Source organism: Rutidosis leptorrhynchoides, chromosome 4 (assembly GCF_046630445.1).
Source record: "Rutidosis leptorrhynchoides isolate AG116_Rl617_1_P2 chromosome 4, CSIRO_AGI_Rlap_v1, whole genome shotgun sequence".
Classification (NCBI taxonomy): Eukaryota; Viridiplantae; Streptophyta; class Magnoliopsida; order Asterales; family Asteraceae; genus Rutidosis; species Rutidosis leptorrhynchoides.
This window is the reverse complement of record NC_092336.1, coordinates 25,561,312-25,573,546: the sequence shown is the minus strand read 5'-3', so window position 1 is coordinate 25,573,546 and position 12,235 is coordinate 25,561,312. Positions and strand designations below refer to the sequence as shown.

Genomic DNA, 12,235 nt, shown 5'->3' with positions numbered 1-12,235 from the left:
TCACAAATAAAGTAAAAATGAATAGTGTACAAAACCTAAAATACAAGGCAACAAATTTGTCACAAGGTTTGGAGGCATTATTGATGCATGACTGGTTATAGAAGAAGGTTGGCTTTGAAGGAAGGCATTGGCTAACATCTTCCCCACTGTTACTTGAGATGCGGTAGTCAAATGCAACCCATCTGGTTCCAACTCCAAACCCTTTGCATCAATTGTCCTTAAGTTCACTAAGTCCATTCCCAATTGGGCTTCTCTCACTATCTCAATGTACTCTCCTTCTCCAGATGCCAATGCCACCTACAACCGGTCCGTAAAATTGGCAATTTGTGATCAATCCATAGATAAAGCATGTGTGACAAAATAGATTATAATGTGTTATATAACTATAACCCAAAATAATAAGATACTTCAGATTAATCAAAACGTCTTTTTTTAACGCACTATAAGAATTTAGAGAGAGAAAAAAAAGTTTCCAAAAATGCAATCACAATTGCATGTTGCGAATGTCGTTTGCGATTTGAGAATTGCCTGGTTTGACTAAATATTCTGGTAGAGAACTGAAATTTCTCGGTTATTACCGAGAAATCCACGTCATTAGAAAAAAATTGTCTCTTGCCAAAGTCTTCATGGTTTTGCGAATGTTGCGATCTGAAAATTTCCGCCATAATCGGAAAATCCAGGTCATTCGCAAATTGCAAAGACGATTCACAATTTATTTTTGTTTTTCGAATCACGAGTGCATTTTTGTATCCTATTTTTGCGGGACAATTTTATATACTGTGTATTATAAAAGGGCGTTTTGATTAATATTAAATATCTCAAATCTCAAATTTTAACTCTTTGAAATGAATAATGTCACAAGTCACAACAGGTTGAGTCTTTAATTTCACTTTCTTCACTGGGTTGATAGGTTTGGGCCATTTTCTATGTACGCATAGTAATCGACTCATTGAATAAAATATAACATGTCCGGGGATGGCAAAAAAATCATGGAAAAACTCGAAATCCGATATTTTTATACCGGGTTCAGGCCGGGTAAATAGGTTTAGGATTGGGTATGAGGATGATTTTAATTTTTCCACGGGTCTAGGCCTGGGATGGTTTTAGACACAAACCCGATTACCTGGCCCGTATACCTGAAAAAAGACCCGAGCCCATATACCCGGCTCCTAAACCCGATAACCCGGCATGTATACTCAATTACCTGGCTCGTATACCCAAAGAAAGACTTGAATACCCGTGAGAAATCCGTTTACCCGATAGTCCGTAAGTAAACAGGAACCCGAATATCTGTGGGCAAACCCGTTTACCCGCTAGTTAATAACTAAATGGAGACCCAACGGGTTCGGGTTCGGGTTTGAGACGGGGTTTTGTAATCGAGTTCGAGTCTGAAATTACCTAAACCCGGTCCGATGTCATCCCTTGTCATCACAATATAATCGAAATTGACTAATTTTCATATAATCAATGAATCAAAATTGCTTTAGAACCTGAACAACGGGTAGCACAGGCAACAGAAGATCAGCCCGTAAATGTAGCACGAAACTCTGCAGTTTACTCTTGTACGACTCTGCATCTTCTCGATTCACTGTGTCACTCTCCCCTTGATACCACAACAACCCACGAATCGTCCCTCCACCCTCCAACGCACCTTTTGCTCGTTTAATCAACCGTTCATAAAGTTCCCCACCAGGGGCCCACTCACTCATATTAGTCCCTCCAACTGCACAAGGAACCAAACCCACAACCCCAATGCTCGAATCTTTTTCCAACAAAGAACTCGCAAACGCCATTCCAGGCCCGATACCACATACTTTATTTGTATCAATGTCTCGATGAAGAGGCTCAGTGGCTAACTGCCAATTAAGGTCAGCGCTAAGACGAAGGATTGAAAGATTTGGAGAAGATTCGGGTGGGATGTAATTGTCCCATGTGTCGTTAACAACGCCACCTCTGCCCGACATGTTGCTCTGCCCGGCCAACAGGAAAATGCTCTTGCCGGCTGCGGCATTGGCTACTGTTGTGGTGAAGGAAATGAGTAGAAAAATGTAGGAAATATTTACAGGGAACATATTTGTACAGGTAATGTGGCTGTTGGATTGTGTTTTTTCTAACTTAAAGCAATGAATCAAAGAATGTAAAAGATGGAAATTCATATAGAGTTTTGTATTGTATAGACTGACTTGAAAGCAAAGTATATATTATTATGCTTCTCTCATTTAACATCTAGCAAAACTTTACTGAAAAAAAAAAAAAGATCAACCGCATATATATTCTGCATTGCATCACCCACAAGTTATGCATTATAACAAGATATATAGTTTATAATTTTATATATACTATCCCTTACTTATATCCCTACTAATTTCTATTAAGAAAATAACTTTTTACAACTTAATATTAGTAAAATATAAGTTCATCGTATATTAGCTAATAAAACAATGTTTAATGTCTTTTTCTTTTCTTTTTTTTTTTTTGCGCGAAAACACAAACACACACACACACATATATATATATATATATATATATATATATATATATATATATATATATATATATATATATATATATATATATATATATATATTCCAAAATGCGCGCTCTGATGAGCCTACAAAACGTTCTGCTCAACGCATTAGTAAAACAAATGCAATCAAACATAATACGTTTTGATGAACGCTACATGCCCAAATGCACCCAACAAAACATGCCCACAATAACAATATAAAACCACCTACAAATGTGCAACCAAGGCGGAATGAAACAACATCAAACATTACATCACCTAATTTGAACATAAACAAGAATATAAACCTTTAATCACATAAGGTGAACCCCCTAATCACAAGAGGTCAATAAATCACAAATCCGATCTACAATCAACACATTGTAAACCACAAATACAAAAATCACACAGTCAATAGCCTCACAGTTACAAGTTCAATGAACTTTGAACTTGTACCCTCAGAGTAAACAGATGAATCAACAACCGATCACCAACCCTAATCAAGTGAAGAAGAAAGAAAATATAAAAAAGGATAAAGAAAAAATAAAATAAAATAAAATAAGTTATATATAAATTAAATTTGCACTTCCAGTCCCTCAAGTCTTGTTTCAGCTCCAACACAGATGAACTCCAATTTGCACTTTGACCACTAAACTTCGTTTTGTCAAAATGACTCCAAAGTCTCTGCACTACTTAACCCAGAAATAAGTGCAGAAATAATAAAGAAGCAAACATGTTTAGATTGAAATACATCAACACAATTTAATATAATCACAATGTTAACAATTAAAAGATTGTTAGACGATGAACTTATATATATTTATCATTTATAGCCCATGTTCTAGAAAGTCCTCAGGGACGGATTTGAGGACGTGCAACACGTGCACTCGCACAGGGCCCATAGTCCAAAGGGGCCTATAGTGTTACTACTTAACCAAATTTTTTAGTATTTACTGAACTTATTCGTACATATATTTAAAAGTTTTGTATACAAAAGGGCCCATTTTTTGATAATTGAACAGGGCCCATATGAAAATTTAGAATTGACGGGACGGCCCTGAAGGTCCTCATGTATCTTTAGCCCATTAGGTTTGCATTCTAGTCTTGTTATTTATACCGCATCATTATCATATGTAATCGATTAATTAAGCAATAATACATCGCAGTTATCATTTAACATGGTAATGGTATACGAAGTGCTATTCTCGCATCCTTTTCAACCTTGCTATGTTATAATCTATAGTTAATATTAAAATACTATGATGATGATGTCATTATTAGGCTAATTCATTTGGTAAGAAAAAAATTAAAAAGAAAAAGAAAAAAATCTAAACATGGTGGGTGATGTCATTAATCTAAATAATTTTGAATTAAAATTAAATCTTATTAATTAATTATTATTATTAAATCTTATTAATAATTATTTTAGTTTTATTGACTGATCTCATTTTATAATACAAGCAGGTGGGGATCATCTATATAATTTTTTGTTTAATTGTTTGTATAACTTTTTGTCATACGAGCAATGAGTTTATGGATTGCTTATGAGTATTGTCTAGAATTCATGAATTGCTACTGAGCTTAATTGATTGGTAGCAATTGCTACTGAGCTTAATTTTTAGTTATGTATCTTTATGTATAGGTGTTGCCGATAGTTGCACCAAGAAAGGAGTCAAGCGTTTCACCATTTACTTTGCCGAGTGGAGCAGATACGGAGCAGATACTGAGCAAGCTTCTCTTAAAAGCTTCACAGTGTCAGGTTCCTTGCATTAAGAATTGCATCACAGTGTCAGGTTCCTTGCATTGACTTTCTTCCAGGTATAACCTTATATTTCGTGTTTCTCATTTTAGTCAACTTATACATTGATTTGTGAAAAATGAAGCAATTCAATGCAGTTTATTTGATATTTAAATGATAACGATGGTAAGATGGTCCCATTCATATTTAAAATGGTAAATGTAAGTGTATTTGATTCTTAATGCAAAAGTTTACATAAATTTGTCTATCAGTCTATCTAAGGAGTATACTACCAACAGGTGTTCTAATCAAAGACTATTATGAAGATGGAACTTTTGGTATTTTATCTATTGAATGGAAAATGAATCATGTAACTCTTTCTGCATTCTTTGTTTAATGTATTTAATAGTAAGCTTCAAAGTGTGCTTCAAATTTAGTTAACTTTATGAAAAATGTTTTTTTTTTTTTTGTGTGGGATTAAGTGGGTTATGTCTGTTAACAGGAATTGGTGGATAAAGAGTTTTAAATCACGTGTTCTAAGAAAGCAACGATGAATTTATCAAATTAGTCAAACAATCCTAAGGCATACCTTTTAAATACTCAAAATTGTAAACAAATATCACAATTGTACATAGATTTGTAGGTGTTTTTTTAATGTTCCTATCACTGGTCCAATAAATGACCTACTTATACTCAACATGCTCATCTTCTATTACGAAGATCTACTTATGCTTATTAGTTCTACTGACTTTAATAAATGTGATATTTGTTTATGTTTCCAGCTGTTCACAGTGTATCATACACGTTCGTTGTGATTTCAATTGCCTTGATGATGATGAAGATGATGCTGCTCTGTCCTCTATTGATGTATTGACCATAATTGTCTTGTTGGTACTGCAAGAGAAAAGTGGACAGGAAATCGGGTGCATTTATTATTGTTTTAGGCCCAATTATAGCACATAAGAGTTGAAATATCAAGAAGATATATAAATGAACTGTTGTATCGCTTTTAGTATGGGCTGTTTCGTTTTGACTAACTGAATTGTTGTCAAGTCATGATTGTTAATAAGATGGGAATAGATTGACATTTTTATTTTTGAAAGTACAAATATTGAATATGATTTGGGGAAGTTGATGAACGATAAGGACGAAATAGTAGGAAGAAAGAGCATGGTGCATTATGAATAATAACTGTGACGTCCTTCGACGTGCTACAAGGTGTGTTACCTATTGTGTTAATTGTGGACGCTATTTGATGAGTATGCAAAGAACTATAGATGTACTCTATTTGATGTCAAGAGTGATGGATTTTTATCAGGTGAGTTTTTAGATTGTTGTCAATCATTAAGTGATCATGTTTGTGCAGGGTGCAATCATGGTTGTCTGGGCATCCGAGACCACTGTCGTTGCTACCAAAGATGGCTGAATCGGCATGAAGAGTCAGATGCGGTATTATTTCAGTTACTTGCTATTGTTTTTAATCATACTTTGTAGATTTGCACTAGCACTAGCCAAATGGGTGTAAAAATAGGCAGTTTTTGGTCAATAGTTTTATTTTATATGCATTTTACTTATTAGCTTTTTATAAATACTAATGTAAATTACAAAATCTACAAGGTTTTGGAACCCATGGGTGTAAAAAATCTTTTTTTTTTTTGAAAGGCAAGCAATTTTATTAATAATAAACTAGAGAAAGATTACACGAAGCGTGATAAATACAAGAATGGGTGTAAAAAATCTAATAGGCAGTTTCACATATATGAATTTAAGTCTGCATATTCTTCTTGATATGTTCATTTAAATTATTCAATTTTCAACTGACTGTCAAGTGTTCATATATGTTCAAGTTAAATCTACATATTCTCTCATTTTCATAGCTTGCAGTACATGTAACTCATGAATATTATCTAATATTTGCAGGAAAAAATTGGACCAGTGGTTGGCTTTTTATATGGGGATTGTAAAATGGAAGGTGCTTTTTTGTTGGGTAAGTTATTTTAATTATCTGTTGAATTCAACCATATTCAGCATATTACTTAATTATATGCTTAATTTTAAGAAGGAATGATTACATGAAAGAGTCATAATGATCATACTAATTAGTTATTAGCTACTATCTTTTATATGGTTTATATCTAGGTTAATTTATCTCCCTATATTATAATTAGTGATACAACAATGCCTACAATGATAGTTCAATAAGTTTTATATTATAGGTGACAGTTTAGACCCATTCATAAGTGAACGGGTTGATTTTGGCACTGTCCGATCTCGAACCAGGTAAATCTGAAAATATATATAAAAGGAGGAACATGTCGAATGGGTTGGAATTTACTCAAGGTCTTCTAATAACGGGAGTAACTGATGGATGTTTCATGGGTGAGTTGCATGTTCTACATCTTGAAAGAGTTTACAGTACTATTTCACTCTCAATAAAAGTTTATAGGAATTAATTATCATGAAGATGTTGAAACTTTGTTGCATATCATTCTGAAATATTTGTGGTTCAAGACTTTCTTTCGATAAACCTCTGTAGAACTATATTTAGTTTCTGATCTCTAAAGTTGTTAGCATAAATCGTTTTTTAACAAAGGATTTTTTTAAAAACTGATTTTTTTAACGCACGGGCTCATTCACTTAATCTGTAACTCACTTAGATCTTTTATCTATATTAATTTAAATCCTTTTTTTTGTCACAAAAATATACGTTCAGGTATCTTTAGTGTTGTATTTGTACATTAGCCCGTATTTAGTGGTTTTTTGTACATATCACTTTACTATAGATGTACATGCTCAACATAAAGGTATGACAACTGACTTAAATTCAAATCCACTTGGTGAGAGTGATAACTTAATGATACATTTGGGAGTTTGAGACTTCATTTATGGATTACCATTAAGGTTAGTAGTCTTTGTTTTATTGTATATTGTTTGTTGTTATTCATTACTTAATGTTGCTTTTTTTGAAATGAGTATAATAGGTTTCAAGTTTTTAAGTAGTTAAGATATTGATTTAGTAAAAATGGAATTTTTTTAGTGGTCAACTGTGACGCCCCGTACAAAACCATCGTGTACGATTTGTCGACAACAGGATCTTTACACGGTCAAGTACTACATGCTATTTGAAAACCAGTTTTGCATTCATAAAAGATAACGTTTACAAAAGATAACGTGACACAAAGGTCGTTACAAAGTCACTATTTGAAAATAACATAAACTACGAATGCAAAAGAAAAGTTCCATGATTGAGACATCTCTAAGATTATGCAGCGGAATTCTAGCACAGCAGGTCCTTAACAGCAAGTCTAAACATCAAGACAGCAAGTCTAAATATCAAGACAACAAGTCTAAACAGCGGAAGCAACAAACCTCTAAGCACCTGAGAAAACATGCTTAAAACGTCAACAATAATGTTGGTGAGCTATAGTTTAAGTTGTAACAGTAATGTAAGGTAGGCCACGAGATTTCAGCGTTCCAAAATAGTATGAAAAGTATATGTTTAACCGTGGGCACTTGGTAACTAACTTAACGTTTATAACCCCCTAAAAGTACACTTGGCGAGTGCGTATGTTTACGAAGTATTAAACACCCGTTAAATGCTAGCGCGACTAGCCCGAGTGGGGATGTCAAACCCTATGGATCCATATCTAAGATTCGCGTTCACTGGTTCAAAAACCAATGACTAAACGTTACCGAGCTAAGGGGAAAAGTTTATGCCGTTGTATAACCCATACATATATAAAGTTTAAGTACTTATACCTAGTATGTAAAATGTAAAAAGCGCATGTATTCTCAGTCCCAAAATAGTTAAAGTAAAAAGGGATGCTATAACTCACAGTGATAAGAGCGGTAAAGTCGATAATGAAAGTATGCAAGTAGTAAGTCGGTCCGAAAGGTCGTCAACCTAAGTCAAAGGTTATTAGGTTAGTGTGTTATCCTCATAAGTTCTAATAGCGCATAAAATAAGTTTAAGTGTCATCATCATCATCGTTCATCATCATAAAAGCTAAGTAAGTTTGACAAGAATAGAGATCGAAACAATAGGCTGACTTCGGTCAGCTGCTACGACCTCTACGTAAATCGAAAAGATGCGTAATCAGTGGATATGGCTCCGTATATGAGTCCTCTAACCGATGACCAATTTTCAGAACCTAAATCGTCTTCGTTTGACCGTGGTGACGGTTTAAGTGCGAGTAGGTCAGAAATTTCCGCACAATGTTAATAGGGTGTAATGACTTTCAGAAGGCCATAAATCCTAAACCGTAAATCGGATTAAGACGAGGTCTAAACAGAAAATCATCTACTCGAACCGAACTAACTGAAAATCAACTTTCCAGTAGCCCAGGTGGTCTGATCAGTCCCGAAAACAGTAAGAAAGGTGCTCCAGTGGGGTTCTTAGTGCTTGATGCTCATCACGGTTCTCATCCTTGATGCTTGTAGCTTCAAGTGTAAAACTCGTTGATGGGTTAGCATCACCTTGACCAAGATTCTACCATCAACATACAATATGTTAAGACCAAGTAAGAACACAACTCATTTAAGAGTCTTAGATGGATGATGAACCAAGGTTACATCATATCCTTAGTCTTAACACAATTACAAGTTACATTTACAACTAAAGCTACAAACTTTACTTCAATCAAGCAAGTATGAACATAATCTAAGTCAAATGAAGTGATGGAACCCTAAGCTAGAGAGCTTGGATCCCTTTCACACAAGTTATAAGGTCACAAAGCTAGAAAGCTTGAACCTTTAGTGTTCTTAAAGAACTTGAAGCATAAAGCTTAGATCTTTAGGTTACATGAAGACCATAAACACAAGTTTTGATCTTTATAACAAAATAATGAGATCATAAGTTAGGAAACTTAGATCCAACAAAAGATATGAAGATTCAAGCTAGAAAGCTTGCATCTTGGTTGTTCTTGAAGATCTTGAAGCATAAAGCTTGGATCTTTAAGTTACATGAAGATTACAAACACAAGTTTGAATCTTTATAACAAAATAACAAAATTAAAGTTAAAAGATATAGATCTACAAAGTAGGTGAAGGTTCAAAGCTAGAAAGCTTGAATCTTCCATGTTCTTGAAGGATTCAAATCCATGTTTGAATCTACAAGATGTAATCAAGATCAAAAGCTAAAAAGCTAGACCCATGATGATGATGATGAATTCGTGATGATGAGAAGAAGAAGAAGAAGAGAAATTCAAAATACTTACACTTTTTAGAGAGAGAAATACTAGAGAGAGAATTAGAGAGTGAGTGTGTGTGAATTACAAATGAAAGCAAGTGTAAAATGGATGGAATGAGGCTTGTATTTATAGGTGAATGGGGGTGTGGGAGGGGGGTGGTGGCCGTTAATTAGAGGGGGGACAAGGGGGACAAAAGTTTGCTTTTTGGTTAATGGTTGTCTAAAGTTGGTGCTTATGTTAGGATCTCATGCAACATTAAGGATAATACTTGACATAAATGCTAACATGTTCCCTCTAATAAATGGGCATTTGTCTTACATATTAATGGGTCACTAGCTAATATTCATTGGGCTAATTAAATAGTCCACTAACTAGTGTAGGATGGGCTAAGGCCCAACATGGTAGAAAGTCCAACAAGACTAACTAGTAAGCATAAGTAAATTACTACGCGTAATTAAGCATCCAAAAACCCAAGTAATTATTATTATAAAATAATAATTAAGATTTTGTAGTCATAATATTCCGATTACGACAAAAGTTAAACGTGTACGCAGTACGCAGTTTGTTCGTAACGTCAAGTGACATTAACGGTCATAAAGGCTTCCGGTGATCAAGTTAAGTATCCTACGTACTTAAAGGCACGTTTTAACACATAAATGAAAGTAAGCCATGTGTATAAAGATTCCAGAGTATAAAGTAGCACAGTACGCACAAATACGCAGTTTCGCAAAAACACAAGGCACAAAAGCAATTCGAAAAAGTCGGGTCGTTACATCATCCGTTATTTCATGAGTAGTTAATAAGGTTCGTCGAATATGTGAACCTGATCGACTAAAAAAAGATTGAATTATTTTAGCTGCATTTTTGTCGATATTGCCAATTGTTATGTGAGTTTGATATTTTTTTTGATTATGTGAGTTCGATATTGCCAATCACTTATGTTTGTTCATGTTTTCAGGGAATGAAGAACCCACCGAGTGATTAATCTATCTTGAAATTCTTACTACAAGTTGGAAATCAGATTTTACACCTTATTAGCTTTGGTTAGTATTTTATTGTGTAACACACTAAAATATCGTTCAAAGCACGGGCTCTTTCACTTGAAAAACATGTAATCTAATCCAAACTCGCCTTAAATCTTTTGTTGTTATGATACATGTGTTTTAGTTTAAGACTAATTATTGGTTCATACTATATTGAAACAGACATTTGAGCACCTATTGGTCAAGTATATGTCTTTTGCTCTCTTGGATTTTGGATTTTGTTATATTTGATATAATCTAATCATACCAATTGCATCGAATTCATGTATTTATAGAAAACAAACTTCACTTCAACGGTATTTTTGCTTTGTTATAAATTCACCAGTTGCAAAAAAACGTATATTTGCAACTTACGGGCTCAGTGAGATGTCTTCATATATGTTTTTGGCATTTATAGCAAGGTTGGCTATTCATTTTTGGGATCTTAATTACAACATGATTAACATTTGTCCAAACATTAGTCCGCCTTAGAACTACTTAATATAAGCATTTTGCTATCAATGATGTGTTTTCTGTTTTGCTATCGTTGAATTTAATAGCCTTGACCTATGTGTTTTGTGTAACACACATAGATACTAAAGCAATTCACTCACAACAATACGTGTCATACTGACTTTATCATATTGTTAATTGATATAACATTTTACGATTCAAAATTGTTTGTTGAAGAGTCCCCGTGCAACGCACGGGCTCATAAATCTAGTTTATTTATATTTATATTAGTTATCTGTTAGCATATAGTATACGGAGTGTTAGTCTATCAATATATTTATGAGTTTACTTAATAACTTAAATTCTTGAATTGGCCTACACCTAATTTCAAGCGGTCACAATTTGATTAAATACCGTTACCAATTGATCTCTCCAAATATGTTAGTATAATTGACGCAAATTAACAATAGTTAACATACGAAATTTTCTAATGACAACATTAAGAGTTGTCATTAAGAAAATTTTAAACATGCATATTTTACTTGTACAATTAAAATAACTACTCACTTTCTTAAAAAAAAAAAACCATCATCAACTTACAAAATGTACTCTCGTTTTTTGCACAATTTTTATCTTAATGACTAACCCTAAAGGATTGTCATTAGAATTTTCATTAACAATATGCCACATGTATATACTTGACTCAATTTTTGTAGTGACCCGAACTTTTCCATGTTTATATATATTAATTGAGATTGATATTTACATGATTAAATATTTTCAACATGTTAAGCAATCAAACTTGTTAAGACTTGATTAATTGAAATATGTTTCATATAGACAATTGACCACCCAAGTTGACCGGTGATTTACGAACGTTAAAACTTGTAAAAACTATATGATGACATATATATGGATATATATATATAGTTAACATGATACTATGATAACTAAACATATCATTAAGTATATTAACAATGAACTACATATATAAAAACAAGACTACTAACTTAATGATTTTTAAACGAGACATATATGTAACGATTATCGTTGTAAAGACATTTAATGTATATATATCATATTAAGAGATATTCATACATGATAATATCATGATAATATAATAATTTAAAATCTCATTTGATATTATAAACATTGGGTTAACAACATTTAACAGGATCGTTAACCTAAAGGTTTCAAAACAACACTTACATGTAACGACTAACGATGACTTAACGACTCAGTTAAAATGTATATACATGTAGTGTTTTAATATGTATTTATACACTTTTGAAAGACTTCCATACACTTATCAAAATACTTCTACTTA

At 33.3% G+C, this 12,235-nt stretch overlaps 1 protein-coding gene across 1 annotated transcript; it reads right to left on the bottom strand.

Annotated features, from left to right (window-relative positions):
• LOC139840511 (probable carbohydrate esterase At4g34215) lies at positions 1–2,104 on the bottom strand. Its single transcript, XM_071830774.1, has 2 exons — positions 1,491–2,104; positions 1–297 (listed from the first exon to the last, which is right to left on the bottom strand). The coding sequence occupies exons 1-2, from the start codon at positions 2,070–2,072 to the stop codon at positions 1–3; spliced, it is 879 nt and encodes a 292-aa protein (XP_071686875.1). The 5' UTR covers positions 2,073–2,104.
• Positions 2,105–12,235: the final 10,131 nt, after the last annotated feature.

Excerpts from the sequence above, each read along its gene's own strand:
- LOC139840511 (XM_071830774.1), bottom strand. The coding sequence starts at position 2,072 with ATGTTCCCTGTAAATATTTCCTACATTTTTCTACTCATTTCCTTCACC. Across the intron at positions 298-1,490 it reads CTGTGCTACCCGTTGTTCAG|GTGGCATTGGCATCTGGAGA; the intron begins GTTCTAAAGCAA and ends GACCGGTTGTAG.